At 39.5% G+C, this 19376-nt stretch overlaps 1 protein-coding gene across 2 annotated transcripts in view; it reads left to right on the top strand.

The window, feature by feature from the left end:
* The window catches only part of capn10 (calpain 10), a 36371-nt gene extending 19218 nt beyond the window's left edge, over nucleotides 1-17153 (top strand). For both annotated transcript variants that reach the window (XM_055645416.1, XM_055645415.1), the window contains 5 exons: nucleotides 1162-1364; nucleotides 1754-2006; nucleotides 3944-4140; nucleotides 6499-6544; nucleotides 13504-17153. In XM_055645416.1, the coding sequence (XP_055501391.1) occupies nucleotides 1162-1364; nucleotides 1754-2006; nucleotides 3944-4140; nucleotides 6499-6544; nucleotides 13504-13533 (729 nt within the window). In that variant the 3' untranslated portion in view covers nucleotides 13534-17153. The remainder of the gene's footprint in view (nucleotides 1-1161; nucleotides 1365-1753; nucleotides 2007-3943; nucleotides 4141-6498; nucleotides 6545-13503) is intronic.
* Nucleotides 17154-19376: the final 2223 nt, after the last annotated feature.

A 19376-nucleotide genomic window follows, 5' to 3' on the forward strand; every position in this document is an offset into this window, starting at 1 on the left:
GCATGTTGGCCTTTATAACAAGAGGAGTTGAGTTTAGGAGCAAAGAGGTCCTTCTGCAGTTGTATAGGGCCTAAGTGAGACCACACCTGGAGTATTGTGTGCAGTTTTGGTCCCCTAATTTGAGGAAGGACATTCATGCTATTGAGGGAGTGGCGGGACTGTCATATGCTGAGAGAATGGAGCGACTGGGCTTGTACACTCTGGAGTTTAGAAGGATGAGAGGGCATCTTATTGAAACATATAAGATTACTAGACTAAGTACGACCCGTTGGGTTCCAGCTTCACACGGGTGGGCTGGTCCCCCAACACAATATTCCACCAAGATTGCTGGCCAGTGTGGGGGGTGGGGGGCTTTCTAGAGTGCTAGCATGGGTGTTGTGGGCCGAAGGTACTGGTTTCCAGAGGGCTAGTATGGACATTGTGGGCCGATCGGATTCTTGGGCTGGCAGCTCAGTCACTCGGGCCTGGCAGCTCAGCAACTCAAGCCTGACAGGCTGGCAGCTCAGAAACTGACAGAAATTGTGCCGAAAACTGGTGAGAGACTGTGGGAGAGAAGGGGGAGAGGGTGGACAATCACTTTTAGACATTTTCATCTTTTTTTACAGTTGCAAAAGGCACCGGTTGTCTATTGACCCGAAACGTCACCTATTCTTTCACTTTAGAGATGTTGCCTGTCCCACTGAGTTACTCCAGCATTTTGTGTCTATCTTTGGTTTAAACCAGCATCTGCAGTTCTTTCATACACATAATGTCATATTTGTTGTAATCCACACCTTGACTTATGAATGCAAACATACCACTTGCTTTATCACCACCCTGTTAACCCGTGTTGCCACGTTCAGTGAAATATGGACTTGTACTCCTCAGTTCTCATTCGTTAGTACACATTTACTGTACATGTCCTTCCTCTATTCATTTTCTCAACCTGCATCATCCTGCACATGTCAAGATTAAATTCTATCTATCAGTGCTCTGCCCAATATGGCATTTGCTCTTTATCCTGCTAAAGACTGAGTCTACTTCCCTGTTTAAACATTTCTTGACTGAAATAGATTAAGTCTAGGCAGGAATTGAGTGTGGACTACATTAATGTCATGATATTCCGGTTTTTTTTGGAAAGGAGAAGAGTTTTGTCGTTCTGTTCTCTGTGTGAAACTTTAGGTGGAGAAAAAGCGATTCAATTTGCAGAAAACTGTTGCCAAGCCACCTACCATTTCAACTGAATGCCATACATATGACAGAGAAGTAAAACTGCACTGTGATCTTACACCTGGCTACTACCTAGTCATCCCCAGTACGTTCATGAAAGATGAAGATGGAGAATTTCTACTGCGTGTGTTTTCAACATCTAAAATTGCACTGAGGTAAGAACGGAGAGATTCAGCACAGACTTTAACTAAGAGTGGAATCTTTACTAATTTTCAAACTGTTTAGGTAACCTTTACTAATTATCAAATCCAATTTCTCTTCATAAATGGGTTGATTTGGTATTATAAAAGATGAACTACAGGCCTATATGACTCAATAAGACAAATTCTGTCTTTTTGTTCTACTGAGTTTTTGACAAATTGATGTTGGAATAAACAATCCTTGGATGATTTAATGGACAAAATGTTTGGAAATGTAACATAGGGGATGTGAATTCTCACCCCGTGTTATTTTGTCCCACTAATAATATTTTGCGTGGGCTGTGAAACAATATCTAAGATCATATTTAAAAAAATGACATTCATAAAATGCTTTCTACCCTTAGTGCAGTCAAAGCATCTCATCTACTGAACAAGTTTGAGCGAAATGCTGAAGGAGAGTGGGAGATAATATATTTCACGGATTCATGGATCAAAGGAAAGAGTGGAGGTGGAAGTAGGAATTTTCCAACTTACAACACAAATCCACATTTGCCGTTCGCAATCCTCTCCAATACCGGCACTAGGAACGTTAGAATAACACTGTGCCAGGAACACTTTGATCGACAGTTGCTGCCAATAGGATTCCATGTTTTTCAGGTAATATATTTTACATGAGGTTGAAAATCTAACTGGGCTGAGATGAGACCATGGGTTGGTTTAATTTATTGTGTTATTGTCAAGTGTATTGACAGTGTAAAGCTTTTGTTTGCATGCTATCCAGTCAAAGAAAAGACTATATATGATTACAATCAAGCCATACAGAGTATACAGGTAAAGGATAAAGCGTACACCATTTAGTGTAAGGTAAAGTCTGATTACAGATAGTTCAAAGATCTCCAATGAGGTAGGTGGGAGTTTAGGACCACATCAGAATTGGATCATTGATTGAAAGTATTCTGATTAATTTGAAGTGATGTTAATCGAGAAATAGTCTTTCTTTCTAACAGTAGAAACATAAGAAAGGTAAAAGAAAACTTAAATAGTTCTGCAGAACATTTAAATAAATGTTCCAAAATTATTCGAGAAAACCAAAATGTTTATTTTTTTGAACAGACAACTTCCATTGGATTATTGAATGGGTTATTTTTTAATTTTATATTGCTGGCATTTAGATCTGTTTATTAAACAGCAATATTGATTCTAATTTTTATATTTACTGCCAGTTTGCTTTATTCATTAAAAATAATGCAGTGATACAATTTTTATAAAACTCAATGCCCCTATTGGCATTCATTTCACTGAAACGCATTTCACTGCACCTTCGAGTGCATGTGATGAATAAAATTGACTTTGGCCACTACTCCGGTGGTTTAGGGCTGTAAGAGATTACAGGTAGAGGAAGGGGAGGGACCGTGAATGGATTTAAATGTGGAAAGTAAATTAATGTCAGTTCCTCGGGCATCGAGTGTTGGTCAGTGAATACAATAATACTGTCCTGTTCATTGCTTTACCTCCAATTCCAATATCCTTATTGACAGGCCACATCATCAGCAAGCTTAAGGGACTGTCCCACTTTCACAACCTAATTCACGACCTTTTTTACCCGTGGACATTTTTCATCATGCTAGAAAACACGCCCCGACCTACTTGATGCCACGAGTACCTACGACTAGCATCATGGCCTGCTACGACCTACCTACAACCTCATGACGACCATGCTGCGAGTATGAGTCAAGGACAAACTCGGCAGAGGTCGTGAATTAGGTTGTGAAAGTGGGACAGGCCCTTTAGCATTGTAGGTTCTGTCAGAGCCAGCGAGTTCTCATTAGGAGAGAAAAAAGCACTTCAAAGACATCCCAATCTTTGTGGCTTAAAACATGTGTTTCCTAACTGACTCATGGGAATCTTAGCCTAAACATGTTAGTTTGATGGAGAAGCAGTTGGGGAGACACTGAGCTATTTTGAGAACCCTTCTTCTGCAAACATGCAATAACCAAATCAACCCACCTCCACTATTTCTGCTCAGAGTAAAGTTGATAGATCCTGCATGGGGAATTGTGGTCACTTCACATTCCACAGAATTGGAATAGAAGCAGGCCATCCTCAATCCTGGGGAACTCTATGAAGAAGACAATAAATAATAATACTAATGCTTCCCTTGATAGTGACTTTGTCTTACTTTGCCAAGATATAATGATGGGAGGATGGAAAGAGCAATAAAGAAACCTCCTTTATCTCAATAAAGATGAAAATAATAAATAAACCTTCTAATGTTATCCCACAGTCAAACCCAAATTAAATTAATTATTTTAAAAATTCTACTTTTGGTACATTTGTATTCAGAAAATACAGCTGTTGACTTGCCCGCGACTCTGTATAGCAACTCTGAACAAGATGCGTTGAATAATTTGCCTAAAATTCCTCCAAGTCTTGTTTTATTTAATTCCTTTAGTATTCTGCATCACTGATTTCCATTACATTGTTTCTCCCCGGTTCTTACAGTGGGTTAAGAGCCCATTTCCACCTTAGTTACTGAAGTTACTGCTTCAATATTAACTGGTGGTGCTGTCTTTCATTTGTGTTCTTTTGTACAGGTCGACACCACGAAAAATATAAATCAAGTATCTTGTCAGCTTGTGGAACCAGTGATGAGTTGCGTGCCTCATCGATACACGCAAGAAGTAACCCAACTTTGCAGTCTGACAGAAGGAAAATATATGATTGTTCCTTCCACATATCTACCTGATAGTGAAGCACAATTCACAGTCACCATAGAAATAAAAATAGACAGGTGAGAATACAAAATGTATTCAATCCATACACTTTCTTATTGACCTGTGGTATTGATTTCTTAAATTTTGTTTAAAAATAGCACTGTTATATTTCCCTCAGCTTGTTAATATTCTTGTCCGTTTCCATTTGCATGAGATATCATTCAATTTGTGGCCAAACACCATGTGCCAATACAAACCATATGCAAATTTAAAATACAGTTTGAATAGTATAATCTGTTACAAAAATACAATCAAGATTTAAGAATAGCTGGATCATTTAGCTTCAACCAATCACCCTGGGAGAAACAAGGATTTTATTTGCATCCATCATAGATTTATACCTATTTTTCCCTCCGGCACGACACTATATTCTTCACATCTTTCAGTGAGAAGAGATAGTAATCAGAGCTGGACCAAATATGAACAGTTAGAATTAGAGGCAAAGTACACTAAGTTAATTTCTTCTTGAAACAGAGACCGGCACAGTAGAGTTGCTGTTTTACAGTGCCAGAGAGGCAGACTACGGGTGCTGTCTGTATGGAGTTCTCCCTGTGGGTTTTCTCCGGCTGCTCCGGCTTCCTCCCACATTCTAACGAGAGTCCTCACCCTTGAGTTAACAGCAGCAAATGAATAGCCTTCTGCATCCGACAAAGAGAAATGTGAACTCAGCCGTCTCTCAGTTTCAGACAGTCTTTTTCCAAACGAGGTATACAAGTACAAGATGTGTCCATTTTTAAGATCCCTTGGGCATGAGAGAGAAATTCACTTCAAGGTGAGCTCTAGCTATGCATTTGGATTGACAATTTTGCATTTCTGCTTTGGAGGCATCTGTTTAAAATGTAACGAAAAACCCACTGAACAGCATTAACAGAAACAAGTTATTATTTGCAGTTTTAGAAAAAAAAAGTAGAAATGATTTTGTTCAACAAAATGCCTAACTCAAGTTAAACGTTAAAACAAATAGTAAATACCCAACAAAAAAATCATATTCATCAGTGTCATCAAATTAATTAAATTCATCTATATTCAATTATTGGGTCTAAACATCTATCCCACTCTTAAGAAAAGGCTAAAAATATATATTTTTAAATAGCCAAAGTATCCAAATAACAAACTGATCTCATTCACACAAGAATTCACAATATAACATGATTTTTAAAACTCACTTTGTCATGAATTTGTATGCCATATGGAAGGAATTGAATGTTTAATTCCCATAAATTTTACTCTGTTGGTTTATAACACTGCAGCAGGCAAGGGCAGTTTTACACAGACATTTGTTCAAAATCCAGAAACATCCACTCTCAAGATAATCAAATTATTATTTTTTGCACAATCATGTCATAAGAACATCTAAATTATCTATATTTTGTGTAATTGTCTATCCATGATCAATATTTTCATACTAAACGTCAGACAGTAAAACTATGTACTGTGGAAGTTTTCAGTCAGATATTTAGTATGCAAATATTGATCATGGATAGACAATAACACAAAATGTAGATAATTTAGATGTTCTCATGACATGATTATGCAGGAAAATAATGAATTTTATTATCTTGAGAGTGGATGTTTCTGGATTGTGATAGATCGGAATGTGGCCGCTGCCATGATTTAAGCCCCGATATTGGCGGGCAAGACACGGCCGATATCGGGGCCTAAATAACATATTTTGCATCTTCAGATTAAAATGAAATTACACCAAAAAACAAGATAAGATGTTAAATAAACGACATACCTTTTGTTTTGTCCTGCACTTGCGATCCGTGATGTTGAAGGCGTTAGAAGTCGCGTTTAACTTCAATCCAGCGATGCAATCGACCAGCAACTTTTTTTTAAAAACGGGAACGGGTTCGCAGAACAAATTTTCTTCATCAGCTTGTAGTCCGAGCAAATCCCTCTCCGACAACCAATACAAACCTGCATTTTCCCCCCCCCCCCCCCCCACAATTTTGGTTTTTACCCTTCCCCCCCCCCCCCTTGCTTGCCCCCCCCCCCACCCTCCCCCCCCCCCCCCCCCCCCCCCCCCCTCCTCACTCCCCCCCACCCCCACCCACCCCCCCCAACCCCCCCCCCCCCCCCCACAACCTCCGGAATCGTACACACAGGCAGTGGGCAGATCTGGAGTGCCACTGATGGTAGGACTTTGTAACAACGCTGTAACTTTGTAACTTTGAGAATGAGTTGGTTCAGTTTGGTTGCCTATTTTCTATCGAGTCACTGGAATGTCACACCCCAGGCACTCCATTACTACAAACTGGGTTGATTTGTACTTACAAAATTTTTGTTCTGATATTAATCAGTATTATTTTAGGTTATATAATAAGTAATAGATTATTTCATGTGAAATAATATTATGTTTATTGTGGATTTAGGAAGCCATTCCAATGTCAGGAGAACTTAGGAGAAATAATCAAAGAGGTATGATGGATCTTTTATTCTCTTGAGACATGCACTAGTATATCAAGCAAAACAAAATGGAACACTGCATTATTCGAAAATTAAATGTATTCTGGAAAGTACGAGATATAATTAATTTTATTTCTGCTTTTGTCTATCTCACTGAACAAACCAATATTTACCTTCTGACAGGGAAAGACATTTCAGCTAATATTATTCTCAATCAGCTCATTTTGATCTACATAATGCACAAAACTGATAATCTGGCATCCGGTTATTTAAGAAATCCTGATGGTTCAGAGATTAGTCCATAGTGCGTGTAATGTGTGCAGCGACAGTTGTCCATGGTGTTAGAGGTTTACAACACAGCTTGGACCATGATGCTGGAGCTGGGTCCACAATGTTGGCATGTTTCTTGCTCTCAAACCTCAACAGGTTCACTGGAACATTTATTGTAGTATCGTGTAACATATTGTTATTAAAAATGGTGTAAAAGTGTCTTTGGGTATTAATAGGGGTTACCTCCAAGAATCCTCAGGGTGCCAGACTATCTGAGGTGTATCTTATTGTGCTTTGGGGCCAATATTTCAGTACCATTTAAAAAGTGTTCCACTTCACAATTGGTCATTTTACTTGATCCTGTTACTTCATCTGGGGTCAAGGTGGAATAATATAAATATTTAAATAATATAAATCATTATAAATATTTCTGGCTGGCAACATTAGGCATTCCCTGTGCACTTGATTGATAGTGTGCCGATGTTAGACTATTACTCGGGGTTAAGCTGGTTATCATTATCATATTTTAAAGTCTGTTTATAATTGACAGCATTTTGCAAATTTCAAAGATGGCCAAACCTGCACCAAAATATGCTCCCTGATATCCGCCCTGCATTCCTCCAAGGATAAGGGCTTCTGTTTCATTCTGGTGCTAAGAGTATTGGCTGTTCAGGAAATTTAATCAATTCTATTGACAGAAGCTTAACTATTCTTGTGGCATTCAAGCCTGTTTTAAGATTGAACAAAAATTTTACCTGCCTTTGTAGGACATGACATTGCAGCTCTTTTAGGTAAATATAAAATGTTCCTGAACCTTGTCTAATTACTCTTCAGCCCCATCGACAGTGCTTTTCCCATTTTGTGGTGAAGTCTGTCCCCTACCATACCACAATACCACCCAAGGGAAACTAGGTCCTTATTTTTCTACCTTGCCTTACCTTTTACTCTTTTCTTCAAAATTTGATTTTATTATTCTAAGTTGATATCCAGGACCCAAAAGAACCCCACTTGTGAAAATAAATCCCAGATTTAATTTGGTTGAGCCAACTGAGGACAAATAAGTGTAAATGAGAATTTGTTCACACTATAGATATGACCAGGAAATTGTGTAGCATGATTTGTTTTCATAGCAGTCTCAGCAAACAAACTGTGCTCCCATATGGCAGCTCTTCACTAGCACAATATTTAAAAAATAATTATTAGGCCTCAAACCTGTGGTTCTTATTTATATTCAGTTATTTCCCTTTTGCAGTTGTTGTATGATAAATATAAGCACCAAAAACATGAATTCCTTGTACTGATAAATACAAGTTCACAAGTTTTGGTAGAATTAGGCCATTCGGTCCATCGTGTCAACTCCACCATTCAATCACGGCTGATCTCTGCCTCCTAATCCCATTTTCCTGCCTTCTCCCCATAACCCTTGACACCTGTTCCAATCAAGAATTTTTCTATCTCTGTCTTAAAAATATCTACTGACGGCCTCCAAGGCCATCTGTGACAATGAGTTCCACAGATTAACTACCCACTGGCTAAAGAAGTTCCTCCTCACCTCCTTCCTAAATGAACGCCCTTTAATTCTGAGGCTAAAACCTCTGGTCTTCGACTCTCCCACCAATGGAAACATCCTTTCCACCTCCACTCTACAGAAACATAGAAAATAGCTGCAGAAGTAGGTCATTTGGCCCTTTCAGCCAGCACCGCCATTCAATATGATCATGGCTGATCATCCAAAATCAGTACCCCGTTCCTGCTTTTTCCCCATATAAAGGCATAGACTGTGCATCAACCCGATCTATTCCTCTCAGGATTTTATACACTTGATCATTTAGCACCTAAGAGCTAAATCTAACTCTCTCTTGAAAACATCCAGTGAATTGGCCTCCACTGCCTTCTGTGGCAAAGAATTCCACAGATTCACAACTGGGTTAAAAGGTTTTTCCTCATCTCAGTCCTCAATGGCCTACCCCATATTCCTAAACTGCGACCCCTGGTTCTGGACTTCCCCCAACATCGGGAAAAATTTTCCTGCATCTAGCCTGTCCAACCTTTTAAGAATTGTACATGGTTTTATAAGATCCCCTCGCATCCTTCTAAATTCCAGTGAATACAAGTCCAGTCAACCCATTCTTTCATCAAATGTCAGTCGCGCCATCCAGGAAATTAACCTGGTGAACCTACGCTACCCTCCCTCAATAGCAATAATGTCCTTCCTCAAATTAGGAGACCAGAACTGCACAGAATACTCCAGGTGCGGTCTCACCAAGGCCCTGTACTACTGCAGTAGGACCTCCTTGCTCCTAAACTCAAATCCTCTTCAATGAAGGCCAACATGCCATTAGCTTTATTCACTGCCTGCTGTACCTGCATGCTTACTTTCAGTGACTGATGTTCAAGGACACCCAGATCTCATTGCACCTCCCCTTTTCCTAATCTTACACCATTCAGATAATAATGTTAGCATCATCTGCAAACTTGGCCACAAAGCCTTCAATCCTCTTATCCAAATCATTAATATATAACTTGAAGAGAAGCAACTCCATCACTGACCCTTATAGAACTCCACTAGTCACTGGCAGCCAACCTGAAAAAGCACCTTTTAGTGCAACACTCTGCCTTATGCCATCCACCCAACCCACTATCCATGCTAGTATCTTCCCTTTAATACCATCGTCCCTAGCAGCATGACGTGCGGCACCTTATCGAAGACCTTCTGAAAATCTAGGTATACAACATCTACAGGCTCCCCTTTGTCTGTCCTGCTAATAACATCCTCAAAGAACTCCAGCAGATTCGTTTGGCAAGATCTTCCCTTCACAAAACCTATGACGAAATACTAGGGGACTGTAGTTGCAAGTGTAATTTGTAACTTCAAGAACAAGATGCAAATGCATTGGGTAGCTGTGCATTTTCTTGCTTCTGTCTTTTTACTTTGATAAACTGTTGGTTATAATCCTTCTCTTTTAAAGTTATTAGTCTTTGTCATATCTTTTTCACTTCAATGTGGCTTGAAAAGACTTAAACCAGCAAAATATGTTCAAAGTATTAATGCTTTTGGCTAGATGGAGAGCTGTAAACTTGTGGGAAAAGTTCATAAAAGGAAAGTCGATGTATCACCCTTTTAAAATATGTGATTACAATGTCCCCAAAGTGACATGTTTTACAGGCATTATATAAATACTATTTTTCAAAATGTACTAACAATACCTTATTTCCTCCAGAAGAGTGCACTGTAGCCCAAGATTTGTTGTTACGGTATGGTCAAGTGGCTGAAAGCACAGCAGCATTTCTTTTCTGATATTGGTCATTTGTTGTACTTTTAATGTGAATTCAGTGCTGTATTTAAATTGCTTTGATCTGTTAAGACACTGTTTGAGATAACCATTCATATTCCATCTACATTGAAAGTATAGGATTGGTATGAAACAATTTATTTTTCCCATTCAACATGAATAACTTGCAGGTGATTATCTGATTATGATTTGAAGAATCGGAACCCCGACTGATGTGGACATTGGAGAGGATTTAGACAAAGATTATCTTATGAGTCATGCTGAACACTGCCGTCAGGTTAAGAAGGAAGAGGAGTGATCGCTAAAGACAGATATATAAAAATTATTTTAGATGCTGGGCCAAAGCAGAAAACTTGATGAAGTTGAGGAAGCAATCAAGGACTTCCAGGAGGAGAGCTATTTGGTCGTTTGAACGGATGGAGAGTTGAAGAATGGGGTATAACACGGGGGAATGTCGCACTAGTATGCAGACAATGCTTGTATTTTTGCGTGGTTGGAGACTAAGTGCCAGGTCCGTGTCATCTAGTTCACTGAAGCATATAAGAGAATGGGCATTGCGCTCAACATCTGCAGGACAAAGGTCGTCGGCAAACCTCCCGTCCACTGCAACACAAAGCCCTCCAGCAGTGAATGTTCACAGTGGGAGGCTAAACATGGACCATTTCCTGTATCTTAGCAGCTACTTCTCAGAAAGCAACTATGATGGAATTCTTCATTGCCATCAGTGCACAAGCATACCCTTTATCTGCTGAGGAAAGGGATATTTGAAGAGAAAGACCTCAAACCCAACACAAATCTCCTGATCTACCAGGAAGGGGTGATCTGCCCTTCTCTTATGCCCCTGAGACTTGAAGTACCTCCCAACATCAATGTCATCTCCCAGGCACCAGCACTGACGTCCCAGTTACATTGCATGAGCTTCATTTGTATGTCTGACATTAAGTTCCAAAACAGAGACTCTTTTCCAAGCTCTGCCACAGGAAGATGGAGGGAAGGAATCAAGGATTTGCTCAAAGCTTCCTTGATGAAATGCAACATCCCCACCTACTCCAAAGAATCACTGACCCATGGCCACACAAAGTGGAGATGGAACATTTGGCACAGCATTGAGAAATCCAACATCATGCAAAAGGAGCACACAAAAATATTATATAGTGCAGTGGAAGAATGGCACCAACCTCACAAACCATGTACCTACCCACTCTTGTCAGTCTCCTTCTGGTCCATCTCGAATTATCTGCAGTACCATGTTAGGAGTATAAATCACATTTGAACCCACAAAACCAAAGTAGAAACAAATCACCCTCGACGCTGAGGAACTGTCCAGGAAGAAGGATGTGTTAACATTTCTTGGTCAAGAAGGCGTTCAGCACATTGACCTTCATCAGTCAGAGTATTGAGTATAGAAGGTAGACACAAAAAGCTGGAGTAACTCAGCAGGACAGGCAGCATCTCTGGAGAGAAGGAATGGGTGACGTTTCGGGTCGCTACCCTTCTTCAGACTGATGTCGGGAGTGGGCTGGACAGAGATAGAATGTAGTCGGAGACAGTAAGACTGGTGGGAGAACTGGGAAGGAGGAGGGGATGGAGAGAGAGAGGGAAAGCAAGGGCTACTTAAAGTAACGATAAGGTTGAAGCTTTAGAGGGCAGAGAGCGGGAGTAATGAAATCAGAAATGGTGTGTGATATTAGGGGCTGGTGCTCGTCTGTGGGATTATGGTCCAAGGATAAGTAGGAGAAGGTGTCTGAGAGTTGTATAGAACTTGGGATGTTATGTTACAGCTGTACAAGACATTGATGAGGCTACAGTTGGAGTATTGTGTTCAGTTTTGGTCACCGTGCTGTAGGAAAGATGTTAAGCTGGAAAGAGTGCAGAGAAGATTTACAAGGATATTGCCTGGACCTGAGGGACTGAGCTATAGGGAGAGGTTGAGCCGGCTAGGACTGTGTTCTTTGGAGCGCAGGAGGATGAAAGGTGATCTTATAGAGGTGTATATGATCATGAGTGGAATAGATGGGGTAGATGCACAGAGTATTTTCCTCTGAGTTAAGGAATCAAGAACCAGAGGACAAAGATTTAAGGTGAGAGGGAAAAGATTAAATAGGAATCTGAGGGGCAACTTTTTCATGCAGAGGATGGAGGTATATAGAATGAGCTGCCAGAGGAGGTACAGGTTATTGAGGCAGAACCCATTACAACATTTAAAAGACATTTGGACAGGTACATGAGTGGGAAAGATTTAGAGCGATATGGGCCAAATGCAGGCTGGTGGGAAGTGTAGATGGGACACTTTGGTTGGCATGGGCAAGTTGGGCTGAAAGGCCTGTTTCCATGCTGTATGACTTGATGACTCTATCTTTGTTTGTCTCTCACTATGCCATCTTGCAACATATTAGCCATAAAGAACCGCCACCATTATATAGCATCTTTTACACAACAAAGTTCAGTAAACAAAATAAATGATGCCAAGCAATATTAAGATACAGCAAGGATTATCACAAAAGTCTTGATTAGACAGTTTTAAGAAGCAAATTAAAGTAGTACGGAGAATATGTTAGAGAGGAATAGAAAAGTGTAGATATTTGCAGTGTTTGAGAACTAAATAACATGACAGACTTAGGATGCAGCGTTGATGGTTTCAAACAGTCGAGAAATTTAAAATCAAGGCAAAACCTTTGATCTGAAATCAGCTTTGCTCTTTTGTAATTCTGTTTTCACTGGAGATTCATTTCATGAACGCAAAATAGTTCACCATAAAACTGAAAAGCAGAAGAGGTATTGTTGGAAGTAACACTGCTTATTCATTCAAAAAGAACAAGTTTAAATCTGACCTGAAACGTCCCCCATTCCTTCTCTCCAGAGATGCTGCCTTGTCCCGTTGAATTACTCCAGCATTTTGTGTCTACAATACAGGTTTGAATTACTGTTTTGGGAGGACATGTGGAGTTAGCAGAGAGAAATAGTTCTGAAATATAAAATAAATTGATATATTGAACCTACACATATTTCCAGAATATGTTCAAGAAAAAAGTGTGTGTGTTGAAAGAGAATTATACATTTGTGCGTTGAAAGATAATTATATTTTTGGGTGATTTAAAGGGACTCAATGAATTGTAGCAAAGCAAGAAATCACTTTTGACATTTAAGGCGCTTTCTGTAAGATGTTTTTTTGGTAGTTTTTATGTGTGTTTTGTAACGTCAATTTTCATTGATTTTTCATACTTGGCTATTAATGAACATTCAGTGTTTGAATGAAGTGCCACTAATTTTTGGTAGGTTAATTTTACCATTAGACCAAAGGTTAGATTTTGCTACTTCCATACCTGTATGAAGATTTTTCTACAATGAAGAGATTTTGATATTTATTTACAAGTACTAATAAATAACTTTCTCTTTTATTTCTATGAGGTCTCCTATACCTCAGTGATGCAGAGGTAGGATACAGATTCCAAATCCCACAAGCGCCAGTCTGAAAACAACAACAAAAAATCAGAAGAGTCATTCTGGAGACATTCACACTGTACAATTTTCACATCACAATGCCCAGCCCCCTTTGCATTAATAAAATGTGACAGGACTCGTCATTGTAAATAAGCAATTCTGCTTTAAGCAAGCTGGCAATGTGCTTGTTGCGCAGAAGTAAGAACAAAAGCTGCCCCAGAAGTGGACGCTACTTCAAAGAGTTAGTAGCTCTGCACGCAGCAATGGACAAAGAGCCGATCAGTCTCCTGCTGCTTTGATGTTATTGAAGGTAAATGAGAATGACATTTAAATTCAGTTTGTACTTTCAGCACACACCGTATTACACAGTTCACTGGGTTTTAAAGCTGCTGTGTTGTGACCTCTGGGCTGGATTTTTCCATCATTTTAGCAAAACTGGAACTTAGGCTGTTGTTCATTGATGCCATTGTTTTTCTTCTCCCAATTTGTTTGACATTGGATTGCATTAAGGTAGAATATGAACAAAAAAGGTACAGTGCCTTTTAGTGCATGAATAGCATTGCATTATTTTTTTCAGCGTGAGCAAATTCTGTGTGGTTGGAGACAAATCAATAACAAAATCTTTAGTATTTGGTTTTTAAGTCAATGTGACATTATTTGGGTTTGTTCCATTGAGCATTGAACGTGACCTCGGCACTATATTACATGTATGAATAATGTATCATTGCTACCTGTGCAGACTGAATAGTGACAGACATTGTTTACCTGATGTAACTCTAACAATTAAGTTACAGTGGAATAGATTAGGTACAATAAATATATTCCCAGTGTAGGTATAGATATTCTATATTGTAAAAGTGCCCAAAATGGATTAATTCTTGATCCAGTTTTAAATGAAATTTTCAGTAAGCTGATCGGAGCAAGTTCTTCTGTGTAAGTATTAACTCTTGTCTTTCAAGTTTTATCAGCCTAATACTCTTTAACCATTAAAATACATGCGAGGAAAACCCATGTTGGCAAGCATGGAAGGACAAAACTCTTTTCTTTGTATTTTATAAATCATCTTAATAGTTAATTCCACTGATTCTAAAATATTTTAGAAACTAAAATCACAAAATGATTTATCCCATTTATGTGAACTAAAAGTAGTTAGTGAAAGTTAAACCTTTCAAAAGGTTACTGACCCAAAACATTGACTATACATGTTCTTCAGAGATGCTGCCTGAGCTGCTGAGTTACTCCAGCACTTTGTCTTTTTTTGTAAACCAGCATCCGCAGTTCCCTGTATCAAGCACAATTTTATTTCCTTTTTTGAAAGCGATGTAAAATTATATAGCCTGATTCGAGGAATTAAGCCATCCAAATAATTGACAACAAGTAACATTCTTCTTTGTTTTTAATTACTTGTCTTTCCTTTCAGGGAATGCCATGAAGTAGTATAATTAACAACTGAATATTTATAATCTTCGTATTTTTAGAGGGAATGAAGCACAACTGTGCAAAAATTGATCTAATTTTACAGCATGCTGATGAAGCTTGATCAAGAATTATTTCAATGGATAAGTTGCATCTCAGATTGTCATTTTATGTTAATTTATATTTATTAAACTATCAAACTGCTGGAATTAATCTGAATAAATTTGTAAACAGTAACCTAAAATTCTTGGATTCTTGTCATAGCATTTGACTATGAGCAGAAAAGAGCGGCACAGTGGAGCAGGGGTAGAGTCACTGTCTTGGAGCGCCAGAAACCCAGGTTTAAACCTGACCATCGGTGCGTCTGCACAGAGTTTGTACATTCTCCCTGTGACCGTGTGTGTAAATAGTGTTAGTGTAAGGGGTGATTGCTGGCCGGTGAAGACTCGGTGGGCCGAAGGCCCTGTATCCGTACTGTATCTCTACAGTATCTGTAAAGCCAGAAAACTTGCATCAGTGGAGGAATACGTTCAGAATTTACAAAGAAGAATTTACTGAATAAGTTCAGAATTAAATTATGATAAAACTATAAGAATTTGAAATGTATCCCTAATCTGTAAAATGGCTACCATCTCCAGGAAGTTGCATTAGAGTAGATAAATGTGTAAATCCAAAAAAATGTTATAATCACTTTTCCTCCAAAAAATAATTGCTTACAGTTTATGGTCAGATGAGGTTAATTTAATAATTAGATGTAACCTTTTTTTTAATTATTTTGCTTTTTTTGTAATATGTCATAAGGAATAGGAGTAGAATTAGGCCATTCGGCCCATCAAGTTTACTCCACCATTCAACCATGGCTGATCTATCTCTCCCTCCTAACACCATTCTCCTGCCTTCTCCCCATAACCTATGCCACCTGTACTAATCAAGAATCTATCTATGCCGTAAAAATATCCACTGACTTGGCCTCCACAGCCTTCTGTGGCAAAGAATTCCACAGATTCACCACCTTCTGACTAAAGAAATTTCTCCTCATCTCCTTCCTAAACTACGTCCTTTAATTCTGAGGCTATGACCTCTAGTCCTAGACTCTCACACTAGACTATCACAAAACCTCTCCACGTCCACTGTATCCAAACCTTTTACTATTCTGTATATTTCAATGAGGTCCCCCTTCGTTCTTCCAAACTCCAGCTAGTCCAAGCCCATTGCCGACAAATGCTCATCATAAGTTAGCCTACTCATTCCTGGGATCATTCATGTAAACCTCCTCTGGACCCTTTCCAGAGCCAGCACATCCTTCCTCAGATATGCCAAATATTGTTCACACTAATACAAATGCGGCGTTACCAGCGCCTCAACATTACATCCCTGTTTTTGTATACAAGTCCTCTTGAAATAAATGCTAGCATTGAGTTTACTTTCTTTACGACTGATTCGACTTGCAGATTAATTTTTTGGGAATCCTGTATCAGCACTCCCAAGTCCCTTTGCACCTCCGATTTCTGGATTCTCACCCCATTTAGAAAATCGTCTACGCATGTATGTTACACCTTAAGGTATAACGGTATAAATTCTTAAGGGGTTGGATGGCTAGATGCAGGAAGATTGTTCCCGATGTTAGGGAAGTCCAGGACAAGGGGTCACAGCTTAAGGATAAGGGGGAAATCCTTTAAAACCGAGATGAGAAGAACTTTTTTCACACAGAGAATGGTGAATCTCTGGAACTCTCTGCCACAGGGGGTAGTTGAGGCCAGTTCATTGGATATATTTAAGAGGGAGTTAGATGTGGCCCTTGTGGCTAAGGGGATCAGGGGGTATGGAGAGAAGGCAGGTACGGGATACTGAGTTGGATGATCAGCCATGATCATATTGAATGGCGGTGCAGGCTCGAAGGGCCGAATGGCCTACTCCTGCACCTAATTTCTATGTTTCTATGTTTCTATAACTGAGTTTCCAAATGACATGTTCAGGCATTATTACCATTGACCATACTACATCCTCTGGGGCTAAAAATATAAATGTATGATTGCCATTCCTTTGGGAATTATTTTCCAAATTAAGTAGTTTTAACAAAGATTAATTTGTATTATTAATGTTTAATATTTATTTTGCCTTCATTTTATGTGTATGTGTCAATCGTTCTTTTCATGTTTGTAAAATGTTCAAGTTAAATAAAATCAACTCTTTTTACTTCATTTTGCTATAAGTGAATTTTTCAGCCTAGTTATTCAGCCAGCTTGTTGAGATTGGACAGAACTGATTGATTTGTCTGCTGATGGAGATATGAGATTCTTGAGGAAAAAATTAAAGTGTTCGAGGAATTCAGCAGGTCACGGAGCCTCTGTGGAGGGAAATGGACACTTCAGGACAGGAGATGCAAGAAACAGCAGGTGCTAGAATCTTGTTACAAAAGCAGTGCTGGACGAACTCTGGAAGCTTTCTCCCCCTTCCCCTTTCCCCACCTCCCCTCCCCCACACCACCATCATCAGTCTGAAGAAGGGCTCCAGTACAAAATGTCATCTATCCATTTCCTCCACAGGTGCTGCCTGGCTAGTTGAGTTCCTCTAACACTGTTTTTTGATTCCCTGCTGAAGTTTGATTGCAAATCGTGTAGGAAACGGGAAAATCGTCTGAACAAAGCCAATTTAATATTTGTAGACAAGTTTCTTTAAGATCAGCAGGGAGTGCACTTCTTAAATACTGACTGAACGATGGACTGAGTTGAAGCAGAAGTTTTCGGGCAACAAGTTCAATCCAGGAGAGGGATTGCTGTGAGATTCCTACAGCAAAGACCCTGGGCGAGCAGAATCCTGCACTTTTTTTGGATGGCCGGTATTAAAAGTTTGTACAGTGCCTAGTACTATAAGAAACTTCATAAGGACTTCACGGGGTCTCATGGCCAATGAGGAGAATTAAACTTTTTGTCTGGTCTGTCCTGAAAAAACCCCATCCCTTTCTGGCCAGAGCACTGACATTGCCTGGCAGGAACTATTTTGGTTCATGCTGATTCCACTGCTGGAGGGTAAATTTTGGCAGGAATTTGGGAAGAGGTTGGTGGGTATGGAACAACTTTGAGAACCCTTTTTAGGAGTTGATGCCTGCAGGAATGTAATATTTCTGTGCTGTATTATTATATTGTATCATTCGGGCAATCTGATAGAAGTATATACAATTTCTAAGAGGCATGGATATGGTAGATGGTCTTTACCCCACGGTGGAATTGTCAAATACCAAAAAGCATTAGTTTAAGATGAGGGGAATAAATTTAAAGGAGATTTGAGGGGCAACGTTTTTACAGAGTGGTGGGTGAATGGAACGTGTCATCGGTGGGAGTGGCAAAATCAGATATATTATCAACCTTTAAGAGGCATTTAGACGGACATGTGAACAGGCAGGGAATTGGGAGATGGGGACCAGGTGCAGACAGATGTGATTGGTATCATGGTCAGTGTAGACATTGTGGATCGATGCTATTAATATTCTATGTTCTGTTAGTTCCCTAAATGCCACAAGTGAAGGTAGCAGTTGGCACCAAGAAGATGAATCCTGCTGATTATGACAGCTGAACCTGTTCAGAAGACAGGTCAAAATTTATGGGATATCACCCAAAAACCTCCTGCCTGTTTTCCCATGTTTCTCAGAAATTATCTTTTCTCACTGCCGTTCTCCTTTTACGTATATTTTGTATTTTTGCGACTCTTAAATAATCTAATCTATACTTAAATTTTCCTTTCAAGATAGGGAGAAACATATAGACCATTAAGCCTATTCCAGCCCTCAGAGCAACATCATTCCTCCATTTATTCCCTGCAGTCTATTAGAAACTATAGGCTGGTTAGCCTGACTACACTGGTTGGTAAGATTTTAGACTCAATTATAAAGGATGAGATTACGCAGTACTTAGTTTATGATAAAATAGGCCAAAGTGACAAATCTGCTGGAGTTCTTTGAGGAAGTTAATAGCAGGACAGACAGAGGGGAGGCTGTAGAAATTGTTTACCAAGATCTTCAGGAGGCCTTTGATAAGGTGTTGCACGTCAGGCTGCTAGGGAAGATGAGAGCACATGTTATTACAGGGAAGATACTAGCATTGAAAGCGGGTTGGGTGGATGGCAGAAGGCAAAGAGTTGCAATAAAAGGGACCTTTTCAGGTTGGCCGCAAAGGCCGGTGCTGGGGCTGCTTCTCTTCACGGTGTTTATTAATAATTTGGATAAGGGGATTGAAGGCATTGTGGCCAAGTACGCAGAGGGGCAGGCAGTGTAGAGGAAGCAAGGACTCTGCAGAAGGACTTGGACAGGTTAGGAAAGTGGGCAGAGAAGTGGCAGATGGAATTCAGTATAGCAAAGTGCGGATAAGAATAAAGGCATAGATTATTTTCTAAATGGAGAGAGAATGCAGAAATCGGAAGTGCAAAAG

This window comes from Leucoraja erinacea, chromosome 14 (genome assembly GCF_028641065.1).
Source record: "Leucoraja erinacea ecotype New England chromosome 14, Leri_hhj_1, whole genome shotgun sequence".
Classification (NCBI taxonomy): domain Eukaryota; kingdom Metazoa; phylum Chordata; class Chondrichthyes; order Rajiformes; family Rajidae; genus Leucoraja; species Leucoraja erinaceus.